Source organism: Ictidomys tridecemlineatus, chromosome 7 (assembly GCF_052094955.1).
Source record: "Ictidomys tridecemlineatus isolate mIctTri1 chromosome 7, mIctTri1.hap1, whole genome shotgun sequence".
Classification (NCBI taxonomy): domain Eukaryota; kingdom Metazoa; phylum Chordata; class Mammalia; order Rodentia; family Sciuridae; genus Ictidomys; species Ictidomys tridecemlineatus.
Window position 1 is genome coordinate 30,483,143 of NC_135483.1, and position 25,846 is coordinate 30,508,988.

At 35.2% G+C, this 25,846-nt stretch overlaps 1 protein-coding gene across 10 annotated transcripts in view; it reads right to left on the reverse strand.

Moving 5' to 3' along the window:
- The window catches only part of Oxr1 (oxidation resistance 1), a 381,332-nt gene that overhangs the window by 135,867 nt on the left and 219,619 nt on the right, over window positions 1–25,846 (reverse strand). For 2 of the 10 annotated variants that reach the window (XM_078016792.1, XM_078016791.1), the window contains exon 1: window positions 11,322–11,580. The exons of 7 other annotated variants lie outside the window; for them this stretch is intronic. Coding sequence is in view for 1 of the 3 variants with exons in the window: in XM_078016789.1 (XP_077872915.1) it covers window positions 12,734–12,740 (7 nt within the window). In the remaining 2 variants the exon portion in view is untranslated. Of the gene's footprint in view, window positions 1–11,321; window positions 11,581–12,733; window positions 12,781–25,846 lie in introns of those variants that run through there. One more of the 10 variants, XM_078016789.1, reaches the window with a different exon arrangement.

The following is a 25,846-nucleotide window of genomic DNA, read 5'->3' on the forward strand; positions in this document are numbered from 1 at the left end:
AATTTATTGTTAACTTTCAAAGAGAGCAAGTTTTCCACCAAAACCAGAATGTCAACTCCTTTTGAAAAACTGGAAAGCAAAGGCAGGCCTTTCTGCAGGGCAGAAGCTTACTGAAACTAAGCATAAGCTGCCTGTTGGACCAGACAGGTGCTTTCAGGTTGTAACATCTCTCCCAGGCCATATTCCCTCTCATGCAGTACGTGCCTCTGCAAGCATGGGAGGCTGATCACCTTTGCATTGAGGATAGACCAGCTCTGGCTCAATTGTGCCCTGTCTGCTATTTTGTTATTTTTAAACTAAACTTGCTCTTAGAAGAGATTTTGAACATATTCACAGAGAAGGCAGAAAGATGAGAGTACCAAGATGTCTCCAAACAGGAACTATACCTCTCAACTAAATAATAAAGTTCTTCAAATAAAGTAGCAGAGTGCTAAGCAGGTTGAAGGAGTAGAAGAGGTCTCCAAAGCTTCCATGAGGGGCCTACATCCTTTCTCCATTCTAGTGTGTAAAAAAAAAAGGAGCCCTGTCCCTCACTTTGCTGGTTTCAGGGCCACCTTTATCACCACAAGATGAAATAGATAATCAAAGCATTTGATTCTGAGTTGTTTTAAAAGATGACAAGAAGGTTCTCTTACACAGAAATATTAGCTGACATATCCCTGTTGAGATTCACTTTATCAGGGACAAAGAAGAAATCAGACTTCAAAAGAATCAGAGCTACATATTCTTTTGTTAGAAAAAAAATTAAAGTCTCAACAACCTAATAGAACCTTTTTGTCTTACTTCCCCTGGACATTCTGTGTCCTCCTCTGAAATGTGTCATCACCAGTATGAACAGATGTTTCTAACCTGTGGCTTCCCAGAGTATGGTGCCCTGCAATGCAAGGTTGTAATGTTTCAACACAATGGCTATTTCCATTTTATGCTTTAAAACAAATTCACCACTTTAAGGCACAGCAACTGAAATATGGGATACCTTCAGTGGAGCTTGATAGAATGCCCAAGCCTATTCCTTTACCCCATCCACCCCTATGAAATGACCCATGATATCATGAACCTTGAGCTTGTGGTTCACTTTCCACTGTACCTAGTTACTCAGAATCAATTAGACCATGTTGGTCTATTAGCTACTGGGTCCACTGTTCTATATGTTGCCTTAATGTAAAACAGACAAAAGAAGATTTCCCCTTTGGTAGATGCATCCTATGTCAAGGAGCTCAATTTGATGAGCAGAGTATAGTTTGGATTTCAGCCACAAACAGCCTTGGTCAGGTGACTTCCTGAAGGGACTATGCATGCTTATACATGGTGGCTCTGAAGTCCTTGTGCTTGGTCTTAAGACGGAACTCTAAGCAATGAAGCAGGCAGTCAAGGGAGGAATCTCCTAGGACAGAGGTCAACACAGGACATTTGAAATACTACAACAAAGATTGCAATTATTATACAGTCCCGGGTTCTGGAAAAGCTTCTAGAACCTCTCAAAATTTAGGTGGCAATGGAAAGAATGTGAGGACTCAAGAGAGAATTTCTAAATAGAAGAAAACACTTGAAAAAGAGCAGGGCAGAGAATATAGATGTACTCATGGGAAACATCATAGGGTTCAATATTGCTGGTGTTTGTGTGATATTTATTTAAGTAGAGGATATAAGTTATAAGGCTCTGTAAGTAGATTGGGTCCATGATATGGAAGACTCTGAAGGCCAAGTTTCGGATTCTGCTTCTCATTCAATGGTCACTCTCTCAAGTATTCTGAATAGAAGCTAATGATAGATATAACAGCTAATAATTTTTAAATACTGTGTGTCAAGAATTTTGCTATGCCTTTAGCATGAGTTATCTTATTTAAATCTTGTGAGAGTTCTATAAAATATGTACTGTTATTGTCCCCATTTTACCTATTAGGAAACTGAGGTTAGGAAGGTTAATGTTTCCAGGCTCTGCATACTAGTAAATGGGAAAGCAGAAGTCAAGTTCCTTTCTGACTCCAAAGGCCTTAAATACAAGGGTTCTCATTAAATAAGCCAGAGCTTCACTTTGGCAATAGAGGATGTTCAGAAGAGAGAAATATTGAAAACAAAGGTATTTGGTGGGGTGCTCAGCAGAAAGTTGGTGGTAAAGGAAATCAGGGGTTATAGGGACAGTTGAACTTAATGGTCTAGAGGAATGTTCAGCTGACAGACAGGTAGACATAATGGCTGGACAGCTAGCAGACATGTCACAGATGGAAGCCATGCACCAAAGATGGCAAAACCAAAGATAGAAAAAAGGCAATGACTTTGTTTACTCCTGACCATTTTACATGAGTATAAAGGCTTAATTTTTCTATATACTGGACTTCGGTCTCTGTTACCAAGAGCTAATCCTACTTCTTTTGATCCTCATTTTCACTTATAATGGAAAAATGCCATTCTACTATGCTGTTTTCATTGAGATTTGCAACTTATAGAAATAAAGTTGAGGAGTTTCTACCATTCCACTCCCGTTCTGCTATTGCCTTCAAAGAGGGTTTTTCCCTCCACCCCTGTCATAAAATGCTAGTCCAGGTAAAGTTAAATAACCTAGCTAAGAGATTTTAGAATGATTCACTCCAAGTTTGGGCAAGGAGAACATTTTCAACTAAAAAAAAAAAAAAGGTAAATCAGAAGCATTCAAAATTCAAAGCACCTTTTTTGCTGGGAAGAAAGGTTAGGAACAAAGTTAATTTTTTACATTTAGATACATGGGAGTTGGTCTTCATAGTTTTCTAAAAAGGGGTCTCAAAAGAAATCTATTGCTAATGACATGATGTGAGATTCTGGGTTTTGTGAAGATCAAACAAAGATGGGGTGACTTAACTGGCCGCCTTCAATCTCACCTCCTTGAGGTCATTAGGAAGAAAAGTAGGAGTCTCAACTGAAGGTGATGGTATGATGTGGTTAAGAGAGTTTACTGTTCCGTCTTCAGATGATTTTTAGAGAGGGTACCAGTGCTGGGAGCCACACCATGAAAAGGACAGTGAAAAAACCCAGAAGCCATCAGAAAGTTACCAGGCTTTAGGTTACGGTGAGAGGGAGTGAGAGAATTCAAAATGTTAGAGGGGACCCAGGTGAGACTTAAGTTACTATTCTCCTAACTAGTTGCCCTTTACTCTTTTCTTACAATCTACTTCCTTTTCAACATCCGGAATGAGCTTCTTACATCATGAATCAGGTCATTCCTCTGATCAAAATACTGCAGTATTTTCCTCTTGTACTTTGGAATAAAATTCAAGCTCTTTACCACAACCTCTGCTAGTCTTTCTGCATGCTTCTCGAATTCAACCATATGGGTTTTTCTTTTTTTTTCCTTCTACCTTGATATTTTAAACTCATTTCCACTTCTGGGTCTCTGTTCCTGCACTTCCCCTAGACATTCAAACACCTGTCTTTGTCTCTTCATTTCAGTGTTATTTTCCAGAAAAGCCTGCCCTAAACATTTTTGGAATCAGAAGTGGTTTTGTTTCAGATCTTGGTTTCACCCCTTAGGATCATTCTTCCTTTGCTTTGGTATCTTGCTCTGTAAATGAAGGAGTTACTTGAAAGCTGCTGTCGGGTCAAAAAAAAAAAAAAGTAATCATGAAAGACATTTGGTAGAGAGCGTCTGATTTTATGTTGTCCCAGTGCTCCATGTTCTCATTACTATATATCTATTATCATGTTAAATTATTTTATCTATCTGTGTTCTTCCTATATTTATTGTGTATTTACACCCACAAGAATATGAATTCTGTCAGTGAAAAAAATCTTGAGAGCTTCTTAAGTAGCTACAAAATAAATGATTTGATATTTAATTTAATAGGGAAAAAAAACCCCAAGAAGATAAAGCAGGAAGAAAGGACTTTCCAGTACTCTAATGCTGAACCTTCCAATATCCGTGTCCCCTTGGTCACTTTCAGGGCCTGGGTTTCTGTTTTAGTATGGCTCTGGAACTTTGATTACAAATTTGCTTGTTTTATAAGGTTATGTGTAAAGTAGGAAAAGCACGTGTCAGGCAGCAGAGGGCAGCAGTGTGTTGACAGAAGCACCTGCAGCTCTAAGACCCATGTGTCTTCTAAATGAATGATCTTCCCACTAAAAGAATGACCTTGTATTTAAATTTCCCATTACGTCATTGCATCTTGTGATATAAGGAAAGAGCTGCTGTCTTTGGAGAAAAAAAAATTGTAAACCATTTTCATTTCTGTAAAAACAGAGTTTTCAATTCAGGGATGAAGGAAAACTGTTGCCTTCTGATTTCATCTAGGTGGGAAAACAGGAGAACCACAAGAACTGGATGGAGTGTGGTGATGGGAATACGGTCTCTAGTTCCTAGCTATGTGCTGCTTACTAACTGCATGAACTTGGGAGGCTGGGAACAAGCAGGAAAAGGTAACTTATTTATACCTCTACTACTTATAAACCTGAGTTTGGTAGTAAAACAGCAAACAGTGAGAGATTAAATTGCCCACAACCATGCAGCTAACTAGAGGAGCCCTGATAGGAAGCTTTCAATCATTTTGTAACATAATAAGTAACTTCTTGGTTTAAAATTAAAAGAGGGATTATATTAGTTTCTTATCAATAAATAAAAATGAAGAACCTAGAAGTAATTTTCTCCTTGCTTAAAAAGTCAGATCTTTACATATGAAGTTCAGTATTCAGTTAACACAGCATCTGGTAGTTCCCAAGGGAGCTCAAGAGTGTTCGGGAATCCTTTGAGAAGACTGAATTTCTGCTCTATTATCCTGCTTGCTTTTTTTTTTTTTAAATTCAGAACAATGTTCAGTCAGCCTTTCTTCATGGGTCTATCATTGTGAGCAATTTCCAATCTAAATCTTATCTCTCTCTTCTCCTATCTCATTTGAGTACCTTTTACCTTCTCCTTGATTCAAAAATTCGGCAATTCAGGTAATAATGTTTCTATCAGGATACCAACAAGAAAGGGGAAACATGCAGGGAGGGTATACAAAGAGGTTTCTGAGAAGGTGGAGAGGACAAGCCAGGCTGTAGACTTGGTCTGGGTACAGCAGCAGCTACATGTGTGCATGTGATCAAACAAACTCTGCAGATGATTACAAATCAGTTGCTTTGGCCTGATAAAGGAAATGCAGTCTATTATTTGAGAACATTCTTCATTTAAAATCCATCTTAAAAGAACAACCTATGTAAAGCTTCCTTTGTGTGTTCAAATATAAGTATAGCCACGATAACCAAGCTTTCCCCACCTGAGGCTGAGCTTCAAGTGGGCTAATACTACTATAATGGACTTTGCACTGTATATTCTTAATTCAATCACCCTCCCACTCTCCTAGACGATGGTTTCACACTTTTTTCTCTTTCCATAAAGTCCCAGTAAACTTTAACTCTATCCTTCTTCACTAAAGACCTTGCTTCTTAATTTACTGAAAAAAAAAGAAGTATCCAGAGACTTCCACAGACTCTCAGTACAGCATCAACCCACCTACCAGCATCTGCACCCACTGATTTCTCATGCACTATTTTAAGTTTATTTATCCCCATTTTCTGACCACTCCTTGTGTTGCTCCTCTTCACAGAAAAATTCCTTTAGATTTTCTATACTTGCTGTTTCTAAGCACTTCCTTCCCATGCTTTCTCTTAAAAAAGAGAAGGAGCACTTCTGCACTGAACTCTTATTAAAGCACCAATGAACTCTACCTTGACAAAATCACAGTTACATCAGTTTGCATTCAGCACAATGTTCACTACCTCCTCCAAATGCTTTCTTCACTGGCTTCCAGGACATCACAATCTCCAGGGTCTTCTCCTACTCCACTGGCTGCTTCTTCTCTGTCTCTTTCACCAATCTACTTTCGGCCATCATTGGAGACCCTAGGCTGAGGTTTTTGGTCATCTGTGTATGCTCCTCCTTTGGTGAGCTCAACCATAGATTTTATTACTGTCTGTATATTAAAGACTCCCAAATTAATATTTCCAGCAGATTTCCCCCATTTTCTAGATTCATATTGCCAACAAGCTTATTCTAAAATACCTCTACTTGGAAATCTAATGGACATAAGAAACTTAACATGCTCAGATATGAATTCCCAAATTCTCTGCACACCTGCTCCACTCTCATTATTCTCAATTTATTTGAGGGCAAATCCATCATTTTCTCAGTTCAAAAGCCTTAGAGGAATACTTGACTCCTGCTTTTGTTTTCACTTTCTCTCTGCTTTTTCACATTCCATATGATAACCACCAAGTAAATCAGTTGATTGCCTTTAAAATATGTATGAAATGTGACCACTTCTCACCTCCATCACCATCATCATTTCCCATCTGAATCATGGCTATAGCTTCCTCATTAGTCTTTTGGTTTCTAATCTTATTGGTCTAACAGCCTACTCTCCACATTTGAGCTAGAACAAGTCTTTCAAAATGTGAGATAGATGTGTCAATTCTTTGCTCAAAATCACTGATCATTTATTATTTCACTTGTAGTAAGAACCATACTCTTATAATTCAAAATAAAAACTTCCAAATATATGTACAGGCCTCATTTGCACTCTAAACCCATCTCATTTTTTTTTCTATTTGTGTTCTCTTTATCCCAGTCACACTTACCTACTATTTCTGAAACATTCAAAAACAGTTCCTGCCTTAAAGTCTACCTTCCCTCTTCATGGAATTCTACTTCCACAAATACCCACATTGCTAAATCCTTAGCTCCCTTCAAGTCTCTACTCATTTTTACCATTTCTTTCTTTTATTTTTCATGTTTTAGTTTTTTTCTTTTTAGTTGTACATGGTAGTGGACATCTTTGCCATTTCTTAATGAGGCAGACCCTTACCACCAGTTAAGAAAAATGGAACAAACCATCCTGATAGTCCTAATCTCCTTTACCTAGCTTGATATTTTCTTTACTATATTATACTTAATAATTTACTAAATAATATACTTATTTCACTTAATTTACTAAAAAATATGTTATGTTTATTCTTTGTTAAATTTTTGCTTCTTCTGATATGTTTGCCCCATGTAGTATTGACTTATTGTAGTATATAGCAGATAGAATGGTGGATACGGAAATAATATAAAATAAAGAAAGTGCACTGAATTCTATCTGGCAGAAAAGATAAATTTGATTAGGGCAATGGGTAAATTAGTTTGGACAAAAGTTGCCTGAGGTTATAGGAAAAGAAAATGAGTAAGAGTATATGTGATGCACTAAGTTACAACAAACGAGATAAGCTTTAAAATCCCATTAAAAGAATGAACTTGGCTTGCTAACTTGTAATTTAGACAAAATGTTCCTAGAAGTAGCCCTATCCTGGAATTACCATCCACAAACCAAAACCATGACCACAGATACTGTAGTGGATTAGAAATGATAACAGTCTCCATGGTTGAATGAGTAACTAAATCTCAGTAAACTGGAACATGAAAAAAAAAACAAAAAACAAAACCCAAGTTGGGTTTGTAAGGGCAAATGGATTTTCTAATTAACAAGACAATTTAATTATATTTTATTTCCTTATAAGTTTAGTTTTAATTTCTGTCAAAGTTACATAAGAACTACAGAAGATAATCACCAGTTCTTCTGAACTTCTCATAAGATAAACAGTTCCTCCAATCCTTTCTTTTTCCCATGCCCCAAAGCCAGCCTCTTTGAAAACCCTTCATTCTGCACTGCTCCAGCCTATATTATTGTTATAGGAAAGCTATCTTATCTATCACCCTTTGGGGGATTCCTTTCATCTTTTCCTTATGAACATCTTCTGTTTCCTGGATTCCATATCTATTCTTTTTTTTCTTTCTCTCTCTTTTATTGGTGGATCACCCAAGAAATTATAGACACAAGGGAAATTTGTCTTAAAGATACATCTGTAAAATGGTTTTATTCTACTCAGACAATTGATTTGTAATTTTAGTAAAGCTTCTTTTTTTTTAGAGAGAGAGAGAGAGAGAGAGAGAGAGAGAGAGAGAGAGAGAATTTTAATATTTATTTATTTTTTTTAGTTCTCGGCGGACACAACATCTTTGTTGGTATGTGGTGCTGAGGATTGAACCCGGGCCGCACGCATACCAGGCCAGCGCGCTACCGCTTGAGCCACATCCCCAGCCCTTTAGTAAAGCTTTTGATAGGGAATAATTTGCCATTAGAATTTCAAAGCCATACTATATTATTTTCTAGCTTCTAGTGTTGCTATAGAAAAGTCTTTTGTCATTCTAATTCTTTCTCCATTAAATAAACGTCCTTCTGAAAATATGAATATCTTTTATTTGGCACCAGTCTTCTGACATTTCATGATAAAGTGCTGCTAGTCAGCTTTTCATCACTGTGAGCAAAATACCTAACAAGAACAACTCAGAGGAGGCAAAGTTTATTTTGGCTCACAGTTTCAGAGGTTCAGTCCATGGATGGCTGATCCATTCCTCTGGGTCCAAGTTGAGGCAGAATATCATGGTGGAAGGGCATGGCAGAAGAAAGTTCCTCCCCTCATGGTAGCCAGAAAGCAGAGAGGGTGGGGGGTGGCGAAAGAGGCATAGGGAAGATGAACCCTTTCAGAGTATGCCCCCAGTGACCCATCTCTTCCAGGCTTGTCCCATCTGCTTACAGTTACCACTCAGTATCTCCATGGACTTAAGTAATTATGTCTATCACAATCCAATCATTTCACCTCTGAATCTTCCTGTATTAACACAGGAACTTTTGGAGGATACCTTATATTCAAACCTAATGCATGCCTACATCTACATCTGAATAGATTTTTATTCATTGTTCATGTCACTGAGTCCTTTCAACCTAGAAATTCTTATCTTTCAGTTCTAGGAAAATTTCTTATATTATTTCTGTGATTTTCCCCCCCTCTCTTTTATCTCTGGCATTTATTTTTAGAATTCTTGTGTGGATGGACTTCCATGAGTGGTTCTCAGATTTCCATATAATTTTCTCTCTTATTTTTAATCCTTAATTCTCCTATCCTACTTTCAGGAAGATTTTCTTCAAAATCCAGCTAGTGTTTGCTGTGTTTTTCATTCATGCAATTATATATTTAATTGCTTATATTTGTTTTGTTTTCTGGACATTTCTTTTTGTATCACTCTATTCTAGCTTCTTGGATAGATTTTGCTCTCTTGAGAAGATTAAGAATGGTTTTATATTACTTCCTTTCTTTACCACATGTATTCTATTCCTTACAATGTTTTTCTATTTTCCCCCTGTTCTTAGTTTCAATATTCTCACATCAGACCTTTATTTAATAGCTCTCCTATTTAAGAATGAAGCAATATAAAAGCAGGTTGTAATGAGACTTGTTGACTATAGTCTTTACTGTAAAATGCTCTTGTTGAGCAAATTTTTAGGAGAACTTCTAAAATCAGTTAAAAACTTTAGGTCTCCTGGGTCAGTTTACTTTTTAAAATAGATTTTAAAATGCCCTCTTTTGTTAATGCATTCTGAAATAATATCAACAATTGCTTTTAGGAATTCTGCACTATAAATGTGGTACTTCTCCCTTTTCCCACTGTTAGCCTTAGATTTCTTGAAATTGTTAACCTATTTATTTTTCAACTTCCAATGTTTTGTTGCTGCTGTCTCCTATTTTGTGGTTGGTCTTTTTAGCCTGTGCCTCCTTCTTAAAAAATCCTTTCACTGTTTTTTAATTGAGTATAGAAAAGGAAAAGAGCTTACTGGATGCTTTTAATCTGCTATCTTTTACTGGAAATCTTAAGATGAATGAAATGCTTAAGAGAATCTAATTTACTACACTTGTAAGATCAATTTATTAGTTTTAGAGTGGCTATTTAAGGGTGTAGCAATGATTAGCTTTTTATATTTTAAACTGGTCCCACCAGGCATTTAAAGTAGTTGTTAAAAATTATATAAATATATAAATGGAGTTTGATATATTTAAGCAAGTTTAACTGGGTTTATAAATGAGTGTACATTTTGGAGGAATTTATTCGTTTTTTGGCAAACAGACTGCTAGAATAGAAATGAATAAAATATTGTAATGATTGGCTGGCTGTTGCTCATTATCTGCAACTATTACTAAAATGTTCCCTAGATAAGCCAAATGTCTCTATGCTTTTCCTTCTAGATTTTCTCTAAGAAAGTTCTTATTTGTATCATGGCCACTTCAATAGTGACGTGATAAATGAGTGATTCCTTAATGAAATAAGGTTTTTAGCCAAGTGGTAAGCTTCATTTACTTAATTTTGAATGATAGGAAATACAATAGGACTGTTGCTTAAGCATTTTTTTCATGATATATAGAAAGTGGTATTTTCTCCCTAATTTCATTATTATTAAGATTTACTCATAAACTCAAGAATAAATTAGGCTCTTTAACATTAGCAAAGGCTAAGTTAAAAAATTTTTTTTTTTTAATAAGTATTGCAGGAATGTTTCTGTTTTATTCATTGTGCTAGCTAAATAGAACACAGAATAAACAGAGGAAGAAAAGCCTCCTTGTCCCCGGGTTATTTCTATTTTTAGCTGCCACACAGAATATTGCTTTGTTTTTAGCTTATTATTAACTCCCACATATTATTATGCTTCTACATAATCTTATTTAATCTAAAATTAATTAATTAATTGGTTATTTTTATTTCTGTCCAAGTGTATAGAATTTGACCAATACTTGTCTTTCTATACATCTGTGCTCATTTAAAAAATTATCCATCAGTCTTGCTGTCTTCCTCCTCCACTTCCCAGTGCTGGGGATTGATCCCAGAGCCTCTTGCATGCTAGGCAAGTACTCTACAACTGGCCTACATCCCTTAGCCCTTGCTGTCTTCTTTTATCCATTATTTTTATAAACTATGTGATAGCTTTCGAAAATTTACTAGTAACTAGTTGGAGAATGTTAAATCATCTGATGTTTTCCTCTTGCTAGCAATTCTTATAAAAATCTCTACATTGTTCTCATAATAAATAAACGTGACATGAAACATAATATAATTTCATTTTATTCATCTACTCTCATGTATGGAATGAAAAAAAGATACTTGCTTCTAGAAGTTTCAACTAAGGAAACAGGAAAGGAATATAAGAAAAATCAAACAATAGTAATAGAAATAAGATGAATGTTTAAATTAAAAATATCATACCATGGAATCAAAATATTACAGATGGCACATATACTAATACTGTTTTTTAAAGTCAAAGGTTGACAATTTCTGATACTTTACTTCATAGAAGGTCCACTGTACAAATATCCAAATATGTTGTTTACAGTCTATTTTGTTAATTCTATGCTTTAGTACCAGGACTCTGCTTTTCCTATCAAATAATTGACATTTCAAGCAAATGAGAAGTTTAAAAAAAATAGAAAAGCATGATTTTTTAGAAACTTACTTCATAGCTTCATGGATATTAGGCATATTTCCTTGGAATTGAGCCTTCTGCAGCAGTAGCTTATCAAGTTCTCCTTCAAATATTCTTGCTATTTCCCTCGGTTTATTTCCATCCTGAATTCTAAATTGTTAAGTACAGAGAGTCTTTGAATAGCACCCTTTTTCCTCCATCTTTAGCAGACTATTGAAGTGAGAAGTCTCCACATTCCCTCTTTTCTCCTATGACTAATTTTAAGAAGGTTCTAATGCTGGGTAAGACAGCAGTAGCTAAAAGACTGAAGAAACAAATAAGTGTTTAAGGTTCAAAAGAGCAAGTTATTCATTTACTGAAGGAATGTTCAGGGAAATATTTAGCTTCTGAAATTAAACATTTAGAGGACTAGAGAACATTTAAATATGCCAGTCATGGATTTAGTTTAAGTCTACAACATACATTTTCGGAAACAATAAAAATATATTGTTTCATCAAAAAGAAATGAAAAGCCGGGCGTGGTGGTGCACACCTACAATACCAGTGGCTTGGGAGGCTGAAGCAGGAGGATCCTGAGTCCAAAGCCAGCCTCAGCAAAAGCAAGACACTAAGCAAATCAGTGAGACCCTGTCTCTAAATAAAATATAAAACAGAGCTGGGGATGTGGCTCAGCAGTCAAGTACTTCTGAGGTCAATACACGGTACCAAAAAAAAAAAAAAAGAAAAAGAAATGAAAAATGATATAATGTGTTACTGACTATTAAAAATGTGGGTGGAGATGTGGAGAAATTGGAACCCTTGTCCACCAGTGGTGGGAATGTAAACTAACACAATCACTATAGGAACTAGTATGAAGTTCCCCCCCAAAATGAAAAGAACAAAACAAAACTGAACTGCCATAGGGTCCAGAAATCTCAATAATGGATCTATATCCAAAAGACTTGAAAGCAGGGTTGTGAGAAAACTCTTACACTATGCTGATAGCAGCACTATTCATAAAAGCCTAGTGGATCCAAATGTCCACCAACAGATGTGAATAGATATACAGAGTGTAGTACATATAAGTACACCAGAATATTATTCAGCCTTAATATGGAAGGAGATCCAGTCACATACAACAACATGGTTTAACCTTGAGGACATTATGTTAAGTGAAAAAACATCTCAAAAGGACAAATGCCATATGTTTCCATTTCTATGAGGTATCTAATCTAAAGTAGTCAAATTCATTGGAACGAAAATTAGACTGGTAGTTCCCAGGGACTAGGTAGAGGAGGAAAACAAGATACAGTTTAATAGGTATTGAGTTTCTGAGTTGCAAAGTGAAAAAGTTCCGGAGATTTGTTTCACAGCAGTGTGAAAATACTTAATACTAGTGAACTGCATATTTAAAAATGATTAAGAGTGGGCTGGGGATGTGGCTCAAACGGTAGCGTGCTCACCTGGCATGCGGGAGGCCCGAGTTCGATCCTCAGCACCACATACAAACAAAGATGTTGTGTCTGCCGATAACTAAAAAATAAATGTTAAAAAATTCTCTCTCACTCTCTCTTAAAAAAATGATTAAAACTGTAGAAAAAAAGATTTAATGCTCTAAAGGATATTTATTTAAATTATTCTCTGCCTATTGTTCTGTGCAGTTAGAGTTGCAATTATTGGTCAATCATATACAGGAAGAAATACTGATTATCAGTATACATTTTCCAACCTAAATCATGAGTGGTGATTTTGTGCAGCTGGCTGGAAGTGGATGGCCAATCAGAACACACACTTCTGCTCTGAGTCTAGGATGGTAAGAGCTTTCAGGCTGGTGCCATGAGACCAGTGAGACATCTTGAAGTTCAAACCAATCATTGCCACCCCAAACATCACAGTATTTAAGAACTGAACAGATCATGAAGGTTCAATGATATGAAATCAAGCACATATAGCATATTGATGAGACCATAACTCAGCCTAAATTTAAATCCTGATTATCCCACCCAGCAACTATGTAGTTTTAGACACATTACTAAACCTCTTTAAACTTTTAAGTTTTCTTTCTTGTTTCTGTATTGTGAAAGGGTAGTAACTACCTGTGGAGTTTTACCTGTGTAGTAACCACCTGGGGAACAATGTATTAGATGAGGCATGTGAATGCTTACTATTATGCCTGGCCCTGAACAAGCACCTGGTAAATCTTGGCTATTACAATAACATTTTTGGAAGAGATGTTTGAAGATAGAGCTTTTTTTCTCAATATTCTGAGGGATAAAGCAAAATCAAAATGCTTTAGTGAATCTCTATAATTGGTTTTTATAATTAATGTGCTTTTGTAGATCATTTGATTCTTTCAGATATTTCACTTTACTATGGCTACCTTCAAACTCTGTGACATCCTGTGAGGGGCCAGAGAGTTCAGGGGCAACAGAAAGAACAATAGATTCTGAGTAATGGTATGAGGGGGTAGTTTGCTGTTATACTTGCTATGTTGCACTGGGCACAAGTGTAAACTTTACATTTTTAGGTGAGTCTCCTCACTTACAAGATTAGATTAATTTTTACTCAAATATTGAAAGGAAGCTCAATGTGAACAGTTGTAATCTTGCTTGTGAAAAACTCAATCCTCACATTATACAATGTAAAGACTAAGTTCTTTAGACTTATTTGATAATTAAAATGTATTCTTAAAATAAGAATCAAATAGATGTACGATGTGTATGATTAGTATCTCCTCTTCACAGATTCACTGTCTAAGGGAAAAAAGTGGAAGTCAATCACATGCAGGTTCACCATCATGAATTAAAAAGTCTGTACATTTTTTTTGTACATTTGTTTTTGATTCACACATTGAAAGTGCAAAATAATATCAACCCTTAATTGCCTAATCCAGCAAATTAGTTTTGGAAGAGGCTACTCTAAAACCTCCATTATGATCACTGTATTTCTCAGTTTCCTACATATTTTGGGCCTTTTAAACAGAGACTGAAATGAGATTCTGAATTATTTACTAATAGCCATTTTTCATTTATAGAAATAGGTGCAAGATAAAGATGGAGCAATAGTTGTGTAAGGGAATCAGATCTACTCAGCAGTCTTCCATAAGGGTTCATGAGCCCAAAAACATAGACATGACACTCAATTTTAGCCATTAAAAATCATTAAATATCATGATTGAGGGATAATATAAAATAATAGCTAACCTTTGAGTATTTTTTTCAGGTGATGCCTCTAAGAAATGTGTAGACAGTTTAACTTAATATGTACAATAATCATGAGATACATTTATAGTGAAGAAAACTGAGGCTCAAAGAGGTAAGGAAACTTCCCTAAGGTCACACAATTAATAAGTAATTTTACCAACATTTGAGCTTAGGCCACCTGGCTCCTGAGTCAGCAAGCTCAGTCCTAAGACTTTCCAACATCCTTCCCCAGATGCTCATGGATAACCTGATGTGCAGAAATGGGCACTTTCTTCTACCACTTTGGCATATGTTTTTCTACGCATTTCATTTAGTCTGAAGCACATGATGCTTTATTTAGACAGGCCTGGGAAGTAGCAAGGGTAGGGCAAACTTGGGGCCTTAGGTAAGATGAAAAGATCCAGAGGAAAACCAGAAGTTTGACATAAATCAAAGGTGAGGAGTTTCAAGTGTCAAGGAATAGCAATTACTGGGTTTCAGACAGGAAGAGATGAATTTCACGTGGGCAAAACACAGCCATAAATGAGGAATTACAACAAGAGCCAGGCAATAAGACAGAAACGTGGCCCGAGGCAAGCCAGGAACTCAAAGTCAGTTCAGATAGCCTAGAATCAAAATAGTTATCCCTAGAGACAGGCAAAGGAGGAGGGAGTCAAAAATTTCAGGAGTTATGCAAGGGCAGTCCAAATCAGGAATATAGAAGGTGGCATTTATTTTAGAAGAGCTTGGTATATTTTCATCTTAGGAAAGAAACTGAGAAGACTATCTAGGTGGTCAAAGTCACCACTGTAATACTGGGTGAATTAAGATAATAACAGGAACAGGGTCAAGAATAAATTGGAAGACTCAGACAACACTGTTGGTAAGAATAACACACCATGTGAACACCATGTAAACACTACAGATGAATATGTCACTAGGTATGCTAAGTATTTGGATAACAAATGAATTTAGTTAGTGCTTTGAGTCCAGAACTTATATGCAAGGAGGACAATAAAATTAATCTATTTTTCAAGTTTGCAATGATCCATTTTACAGCCACATTAAGTCCAGAAGTTGTTTTTCTTCTGGTATTTTCTGTCACATTTTTACAATTACCCACAGAAATGCACTCTACAAGTAAATTCCGAATTACTTTAAATGTTGATAAAGAAGATATGCTTGTATAAGAATTTTCCATGATTTGTAGACCTCACTCATAGAACTATGAATATTCTCCATATGAACTCATTACTTTCCAAAGTAAACAAAGTCCAGCTACTTTCTATCAGAATTAATACATAGGTATCCATGTTAAGTTATATGTGGGAACATTAACTGACAGGAAAGTTATGTTATCAATACCAATATTGTTCTTTAGGAAATTAGGCTGTAACTGTGTAGTCAGGAGACAGAATAGAACATAAAGAATAGGTTTGTTGTAAAGTTGATAACACTAAATTATCCTCATAAAGGTTGCAATTGATGGAAGCAGCTACTAACTTAAGGGCTGGAAAGCAAAATGAAATTAAAAATACAAAAATGTTCCCAGTGTCTCTGGAGGCTGAAGCAGGAAGATCATGAGTTCAAAGCCAGCCCCAGCAACAGTGAGGTGCTAAGCAACTCAGTGAAACCCTGTCTCTAAAATACAAAGAAGGCCTGGGGATGTGACTCAGAGGTCGAATGCCTCTGAGGTCAATCAATCCCCAGTACAGAAAACAAACAAAAACTGCAAAGGCTTATAGAAAATGGAACCTGCATAAGACTGCAGATAAAATATGGGATACAGTTAAAAATGCAATATTGGGAACATATTTATACCAAGTGATTATTAATTATTATTTATCTGAAATGCAAATTTAACTGGGTGCCCTCTGTTTTTATTTGCTGAATGTGAAACCCCTACCTTTGAGAGGCCATAACCTCTACAGAGGGGCACCTGCCAGCTGACATTGGTATTTCTGAACAAGAGACTGAAATAGGTCTGGTTATACAAATCTTTGAAAAGTTCACATTGGAATCAGTGGCCCCTGATGGAATAAATCTGGAAAGATCCTCAAAGGAATCTGTAAAACAGACAAAAAAACAGATCTTTTCCTTTCAGTCTGCAGTCTCCCTCTGGTGCCCTCTATTGGCAGAATCTAGTTGCTGGCAAAGCAGAAATTAGAGACCCAGACTCAGCATCACAAAGCTTAGCAGGGAAGGGTGGGTTTGAATCAGAGAGACAATATAGAAATAATGTAACAACATTTAAAAAGGAAAATCATGTAATTCAATTGTTCATATCATTGGGAAAATTTTCTGGTGATTAATTGTAAACTATTATTAAAAGAAGTGTTTCATACATTTGATAATTTTCTAGAGAATATTACGAATTCTCCTAAATAAAATTATTTTTTTAAAAAAGTTACTCCTTTCCCAGACTCTGGCAATGTAGCTCAGTGGTACAGTGCTTGCCTAGAATGTCTGAGGCCCTTGGTTCAATCCCCAGCATTGCAAAACAAACAAACAAAAAACCCAAAACAACAAACAAGCCATACAAGGTGTGTATATATGAAAATACATAACACAATATTTTGGACAAAAGTTCTTACACTTCTACTGGCTTGAAATGTAATTTAAATTTTTAAAGTATTCACAATATTATTTATATGGTATGAGCACTCTTTCTCTATATATGTTGTCTCATCAAATTTAAGAATTTCCTTCCTAATGTCATCATGGGTAATTAATCATTATACCCATTACTTTAAATAATAAATCATTTATTATAGCACCCCAAAGACATCCTCAACAGACTACTACCTAAATAATAATTTTATATGTATTTTTTTAGATGTTGATGGGCTTTATTTGATTCATTTATTTATATGTAATGCTGAGAATCGAACCTACTGCCTTACACATGCTGGGCAAGTGCCTTAACACTTAGTCACAACTCCAGCCCCTAAATAATATTTTAAAACATCATCCCAATTATGTATTTTGCATCTCTTCTGTTTTCCATTTTATATGTTATATATACAACATAATTATGTTTTACTCTGTAAAAATCTTTGGAAACAGAATATTCCTTTCCTAGGTCTTCACAATTCAGCCTGTGGAACCAAATTATTTATATAAATATATATTTTAATTTACTTGCTTAACATTAAAAGCACAAATTATTGTAAAATTGTATATGTTACTAGTACAGATAATAATATTTTTAAGTTTTCAAAACATTACTCTACATAACATAGATTTAATTATTTTCATTAAAGTACCACATACAATTTAGAAAATTTAGAAGAAATTTAAAAAGATATAAAAAAGAAAAACAATATTACCACTCTCAGGAAAATCATAATTAATGTTTCCATATATTTACTTCCAGGATTTTTTTTTCAATTTTTAAAACCATATTTGTGACCAATTTTATCTGCAAAGTTATAAACAGCTTCCCTCTCTAAAGGGTATTTTTCGGTGATATTAAAAATTTGTGTAAAATTAATGAACATGGACTTAATAGTCTTTGAATGGATGAGCCATAATTTACTTAAACACTATTAACAAAACATTACGATTTTTAAAAACACAGTTTCAGTGGTTGTTTTTTTTTGTGTGTGTGTTATAAACAAACAGCTCTCTCCTCTATCACTCTCAGTTATCATTATTTGTTGTTAATGGATCTGTAGCTCTTTTCCAATTTGCCATTTCTTATCTGCCAAGGGTTAAGAAATCATATAATCAAATGTGTTAAGACTAAATAAATTCAGAGTTAATGTGCTTTAAATGAGCATTTATAGTCTTCTGAGAAAAATACATCAGCTTTGGCACATAAATGATGTGCCATTCATTTCAGCAAATTAATTCCTACTCTTATTTTTTTTAAAATACATTCCTCCAGTTTCCTGAATGAACCAAATTGATTGTTATTAAATTTATCTCATGTCAACAAATGTGGGTTCATTAAGTGAGTTATTTACGTCCACTTTGTACCTTCTGGAGTGCCTAAAACAGGCTTGAGTGTTCATATGTCCATTAAAACAAGGGATGAATAAGTGACCAAAATCATAGAATTTAATGTAAGCATGAAAACATTACTAACGCCTGTGAAACCACACTCAAGCTTATCAGCCATCGAGGATCTGTGTTCTTTTCTACATGATCAACTGAGTGCAAATTTATTTAATTATAGTAATGCTTGGGAGGATAACACAAAAAAGAACTAATATTAGAAGAAATTTTCACAATGCTTTGTGGAAAGTGATTTAGCAATATGGATCAAGTGCCTTTAAAATCTTCCCACCTTTTTAAGACTCTATTCTAATAATTCAAAATTCAGATGAAATGTATATACAAAGACATTCATAGTAGCATTATTAATACTATCCCACTGGAAATTCTGAGCATAAGCTATTAGCAACATGGTGAATGAATTTTGGTACTTCTATAATTTGATTAAAGCAAACATAAAAATGATTTTTATAATATAATTTATAAAGTGTGATAATAATAACCACACTTTAATGATATTAGAAAAATATGTTTATCTGGTTAAAAAATGTAAAACTGCCCAAATATGTTAATAGAAGGAAAAGTCATGTAGAGAAAAGTCATAAAAGAAATTCATCAAATTCTTTTTTTTATTAATTTTATCTTATTTTTTACACAAATGGAGCACAACTTTTAATTTCTCTGGTTGTACATGATGTAGAGTCACTCCATTTGTGCAATCATACTCATACATGGGGTAATAATGTCCATCTCATTCCACCATCTTCCCCCTCACACAAACCTCACCCCTCCCCTCCTGCACTCTAATCATCCAAAGTTCCTCCATTCTTCCCTTGCTACCCCCACCCTCCTATTATGGATCAGCATCCACTTATCAGAGAAAACATTTGGTCTTTGGATTTTTGTGACTGGCTTACTTTGCTTAGGAAGATATTCTCCAACTCTATTTATCCATAAATGCCATAATTTCATTTTTTCTTTAAGACTGAGTAATACTTCACTGTTTATATATACCATAGTTTCTTGATCCATTCATCTACTGAAGGGCATCTAGTTTAGTTCCACAATTTAGCTATTGTGAATTCTGCTGCTATGAACATCAACATGGCTATGTCACTGTAGTATGCTGTTTTTAAGTCCTTTGGGTATAGATCAAGGAGTGGGATAGCTAGGTCAAATAGTGGTTCCATTCCAAGTTTTCTAAGGAATCTCCATATTGCTTTCCAAAGTGGTTGCACCATTTTATAATCCCACCAGCAAAGAATCAGTGTAGCTTTTTCCCCACATCCTTGTCAGCACTTATTGTTGCTTAAATTCTCGATCATTGACATTCTGACTGGAGTGAGATGAAATCTTAATTTTGATTTGCATTTTTATAATTGTTAAAGATGTTAAGCACTTTTTCATAAATTTGTTAATAGACTGTATATCTTCTTCTGTGAAGTGTCTGCTCATTTCCTTAGCCGATTTGTTGATTGGGTTATTTGTTTGTTTTGGTGTTAAGTTTTTCGAGTTCTTTATATATCCTGGAGATTATATGCTCTATCTGATGTGCCTGTGATAAAAATTTGCTCCCGTTCTGTAGGCTCTCTCTTCACCTCATTGATTGTTTTGAAATGCACCAAATTCTTAATGGGTTATATCTGGTTAATGGACTTATGGTTGATTATTTCATTCTTTATATTTTTTAATATTTCACAAACTGAATTCTCCTCCATATTTACATTCAACTTCTATTGTGATAGAGGGTTTAAGTAAAAGGTCTTATCACCCAGATTCACTAGTTCCAGGTGTAGCCATGTGAATAGATCAATGACATGAATAATGACAAATGAAAAGAAGCAATAGGGAACTTTGGGGTCATGTTTCTACAAATAAAGTTCTATGGCTACTTAAATCAGATTCTCCCTTTTCCTTGGCTGAAAGGCAGATGATGCAGGGGGGATTAGAGAAGTTACTTTAAATGGTATTGAATATTAAACTGGATTCTTTAATATTAAAGAATCTAGAAGAAGTATCTAGCCTTGATACTAGAAAACCTGCCAGAAGGTCACTTAGTTCCAGATTGTTGTGAGGGACAAAAATAAAGTTTTGGGGGCCTTTATTATAGCAGACAAATTAGGATAGTAATTATCACTGTTTCTATCTAGCAGAAGCAGCTGGGTTTAGTTGATTACTTTTAGAAGATTAGATCACCACTAATTATCACAAAACTAAAATCACTATATTTAGTAGCCTTTCCCCAACATTTAAATATCTTAAATAACCAATTCTATAAGCCAATTAATATAGCTATTTGCAAATGGAGAATACCATGATACTTGAAACCAGATGTCTCAGAAGCCATATGAGGTTCTTTGAAGAATGAATGCCTTTTTTATTCAGATAAAAAATCATTTATTAAAACCCATATAGCTCAGTCCCAGTTGATGGGAGAAGACTGAATGAATTTATTCATGAGGAAAATATTGGAAGTATGTTGAGGTCACATGGCTTCTGATCAGTGCTGAAATGAGAATTAGGTTCTCAACTATTCACAATAGAATTCCAAACCCCTCAGATTGGACATCATAATGTCTTACTTAAGATGTCTTAATGTCTTAAAATGCTATACTATATTAGAGAAGTAACAGCAACAGAATACAGTTCAAACATTGAAAATGGCTTTACTTGAAGTACTAACGGATATACGCAATCTATTTTAGTTTTTCTAAAGCCTGTTTCTCATTAACTGAAAACATTAGAAAACAATGTATGCAGAAAGTTAGTATTTGACCAGTGCTTCTAAATTAACAGAATCATCACTAAATATAGTATCTCTATTAATCAGACTTTTTAAAAAAAATATTCCACTCAACAAATATTTGCTTAAATTTAATTTGTGAAAGTATAAGGTAAACCTCAAGCTTCCTTTTTCCCAAAAATATATATAAGATACATATAGTATATGAAATGTATTTATAGATTTGATATAGCTTTGATTATTAATTTTATGTGTCAACTTGAGTAAACAACAGGGCATTCAGAGATTTGGCCAAACATTATTCTGTGTGTGTTTGCCTGGTTGGGATCTTGATGAGGTTAACATTTGAACTGGTGAACTGGGTAGAGCACATTGCCCTCCTGGTGTGTATGGGCCTCATCTAATCAGATGAAGACTTGGAGAAAACAAACAGTAGGAGAGAACTCTTCCTGTCTGAGGATGCCCATATTTCTGGCCTTCAGACTTAAGCTGACACCTCTCCTTTCCTTGGGACTCAAGTAAGATTTTTTGCACTAGAGCTGACATCATTGACTCTCCCAATAAAGCTGCAATTACACACTGGTTCTCCTCTGTCTCCATTATGCTGGCTGCAGATCGTGGGACTTCTCAGCCTTCCTAGTTGTGAGGGCCTGTCCCTTCTCTCTCTCTCTCTCTCTCTCTCTCTCTCTCTCTCTCTCTCTCACACACACACACACACACACACACACACACACACACACACACACATTCTCCCCTTTCTCCCCCAGTATATTAATATTAGTAAGTTTTGGATTTGTTTGGGACTTGATCTTCCTTTTTGTCTATTTCTTCCTTTTAGAAGAAGAATTTTTTGTCCCAGGTTTGTCCACAATTTTATTAACTTGTTCAGTTTCTCAGCTTCATAGTTGGAGAGTACTTTGGTATCAGGATGAATTGTAATATGAACGATCTGATTCAGGTGACATTTAGATGAAGCTTTAGACTTTAGAGTTGATAGTGAAATGACTCTTAGTGTTGTTGGGATGGAATCAATGTATTTGGCATGTGAGAGGAACATGTATTTTGGGGGTCGGGGCAAAATGCTATGGGATTGAATCATATTTTCCCAAATTCATATGTTGAAGCCCTAACCCCTAATGTGATGGTATTAACATGAGCAGCCTTTGGGAGCTAATTGGGTTTAGATGAGGTCATAAAGGTGGGGCTCTCATCATGCACACCAAGGAAATATGACAGCTTGTCCCCCCTTCTCCCATCCTCCATGAGGACACGATGAGAAGGCAGTTATCTACAAGCTACAAAGAGAACTCTCTCAGAACCTGACCATGTTGGCTCCCTGAAATCTGAGGCTCAAATTCTAGACTCTGGGAGAAGAAATTTCTATTATTTAAACCACCCTGTCTATGGTATTTTTTTACAGCAACAAGAGCTGATGAATACAAAAACCAATGCTCCCCATGTAGCTGGCTTGACCTTCAAATTAGAAATAGAATCCATGATTCAAGGTTAAGATAATTGGCATTACTCCATATCCAGCTGCTTTATTGGAATATAAAGTGTTCATTTAGGCCAAACATCAGGATTTTTGTTTGAGATAGGAAAACTTGTACTCTTCTTTGCTGAATGTGAATGCGATACCCTGCAAGAGATTCAGGTTCTCAACTAGTCAAAAAAATAGAACTCTAGGAACTTTAGACTGGATACCTTTAGCATAAGAAGCCTGAATGTGAAAAAGTTAGCCATCTCAGGACTATAAAGCAGGAAGTCTGCACAGAATAGAACAAGCACCAGAGAAGCAGATCCAGGAAACGAAGAGAACATGAAATGGGTCCTTCTCATACCCTCTCAGTAGAGGGGTTCAGTCTCATGTTAAGTCTCTTATCTCGGGATTTTCAGCACATGTGCCTAGGAATTTTTTTTTAATTTGTTTAAATCCGTTTGAGATAGATTATCTGTTACTTATAACCAAAATCATCCTGTTAGGAAGAAATTGAGGCAAATTCAAGGCTTAAATCAATCTGATTTCATCTCATACTTCTAGTAATACCAATCCCCTTCCTTAATGTTTTCTTTTTCTCTGTTTTGTTTTATATCATTATGTCATTTTAGTATATTGAATTTCATAAAGCCCTACACACCTCTCTTGTATTGCATAGGACTATGATTGAAAAGAAGCATTAATGCTCAGTCTACTTTGAGTCAGGTATTTAATGTACTCTATTTTATTTATTTAAAAACCAAAGGTAGGTTTACCAAAGACAGATATGGGAAATGAAGCTCATGGAGACAAGATCCCCAAAGTCATACAGCAGTTAATACAGCTGCTGGGGCTTGAAGTTCAAGTTCCTTTCCTTACATCAGATTGCCTTAGATGAGTAATAAAATCAAGATAAATAAAAACAGGCTTATGAAAGTACTCTCTATTATGTGAGTTGTAGAAATTTGGCCACCCTGCCTCAATTGATTTGTCTAACATTTTAAGAATAGCAATTGTGCTTTGGAAAATTGAGAATTTTCCAGATCATGTTAAGATAACTTAAATGTCTCTGAACTAAGACATATTTTATTGACTATGAAAAACATACAAACAAACAAACAAAAAACCTTTGTGCTAATTTGAACAGTTTGACAACCAGTAACTACTTTCTCTCAATTTTTAGCCTCAATAGGTACCATATGACTCAAATGATGCTTTATCAAAGAGCTATTTTCAGATTTTTCTCCCATCTCTCCAAGCTCATCAGAGCCCCACAGTTCAAATCTAGCTCTATTGTTAAAGCATGATTCTTGGTCATTCTTCTGCTTTTCTGCTGTAATTTCTACTTTGATTTTTTTTTCTTTTTTTGGCACCATTCTTTTCCATAATGATCTCTTTCCCCTGCAGGTGGAAGCCAGCCCCGTCACTTACTTTTCTATCACTGCTTTCTAGCATGCATGGAAGTTCAAGTTTCTCATTTTTTTCTCTCTCAACATCCTGTTTAATGCTTTCCTTTTTGAAGTCTCCATTTCCTCCCCTCTCAGTCTCCACACTGTCACTAATCCTCCTTCCTAACTGCTCATGTTGACAGCCTCATACATAGAAAAAATATGTCTAAAGCTATTGGGAACCACTAATTGATCATATCAAACTGAGCTCTATGCAATACAGACATTGCAAAACAATTGGCTATGCACTTCCACGTAGTCAAGAATATCTTCAAGAGGGGAAAAAAATATCTCAAGTCTAGAAATACAGACACAGAGGAGGCAGCATTAATGAATGTCCTGAATGTCAAAGTCAGAGAACACAGGAAGCACAACTGGATATTATTGGATTTATTGTTCACATAAAAGTGGATGATAAAAATGTGAGCATGAATCATGGCTGGGGGTCAAACTCAGATCAAACTATCAAAGCCACACCATGACAGTATGCTGACAAGAATGCAGTAGCTGTGAAAATTATGTAAGGCCTCATTCAGCTGCTATGTGTTCTGCTTATTTCAAAGCATTTGCACCTAGAGATATAAATAATAAGCTATTTACCTTGGTAAAACAAGATATCCCACATAGATATTTAATGTTTGATTAAATAAAGTGAAAGTATATAGAGACTATAAACATTTCACAGTTTTATAGCATTTCTTGATTTCATAACAGTTTAGGATTAATTTAAATGGACAATGTCATTAAACTACTCAAATGTGAAATATGATTTACTGAAAATGATTTTAGTGTAGAATGATAGAATATCACATTGAGAGTACTGATGTGAATGTCAATGAAAAATTTATATGAACTTTGGTATCATTTCTTTTAAATTAACCAAATTAGCAAAAAGAAAAAAAAACAAGACAGAAATCATTTAATACTGTTTCAGCAAGACTAGATCCTTGTGGAGTTATAGGATCTTGAATCTCAGAAAGTGGTTTGGAAAGATGTCTTAGGCTGGCAACATAACATACAGAACAGATATTTTTACCACTTACCATTTAGCATGCAATAAAATGCTTTTAAAAATGATTTTTAAAATGTTTTTCAACACAATACCTAATATCTATGACAGTACAGGGAAATGGCTAGTCTTCATTAACTGGATTGCAAATTGAAGTTATCTTGTGGAAAATAATTTGCGGTATATAATGTTACCCTATGTTGTGAGGAGATTACTTGAACTTGAGAATTTCACTTTCAAGAAATTATACTAATAAAAAAAATCACTGAGAAGAAAGAATAAGGGAATAAGTTTATTTGCAGGGATGTTGACTAAACACACTGGTATAGGCAAAACTGAATGAACAGAAAACCAAGCAAATCCATTCAAAATAGAGAATCAATTAAGTTGTGATTATATTTATGCTATAGAACCCTAAATAATGATTTAAAGGACAATACAGAGTTATATTTATCGACACAAAAAGACATATAGTATATATTGGGTTAAAAAGAGTACCAAGAATACCCTCTGTGACTAGCATGTTTTAGATGGTTCTAGATGCTGATGAACAAACAAAGCAATGAAGGAAACCAAGCACCTCCCAGCCTTTGTGGATCAACTGTTATGGTGATATCTCAGAACCATATGAAATTAACAGTTTTGTAAATGTGTTACATCATGTCTACATGTAGTTAGAAAACATGGCACATTACCCTTGAAAAGTAGCTATCTCTGG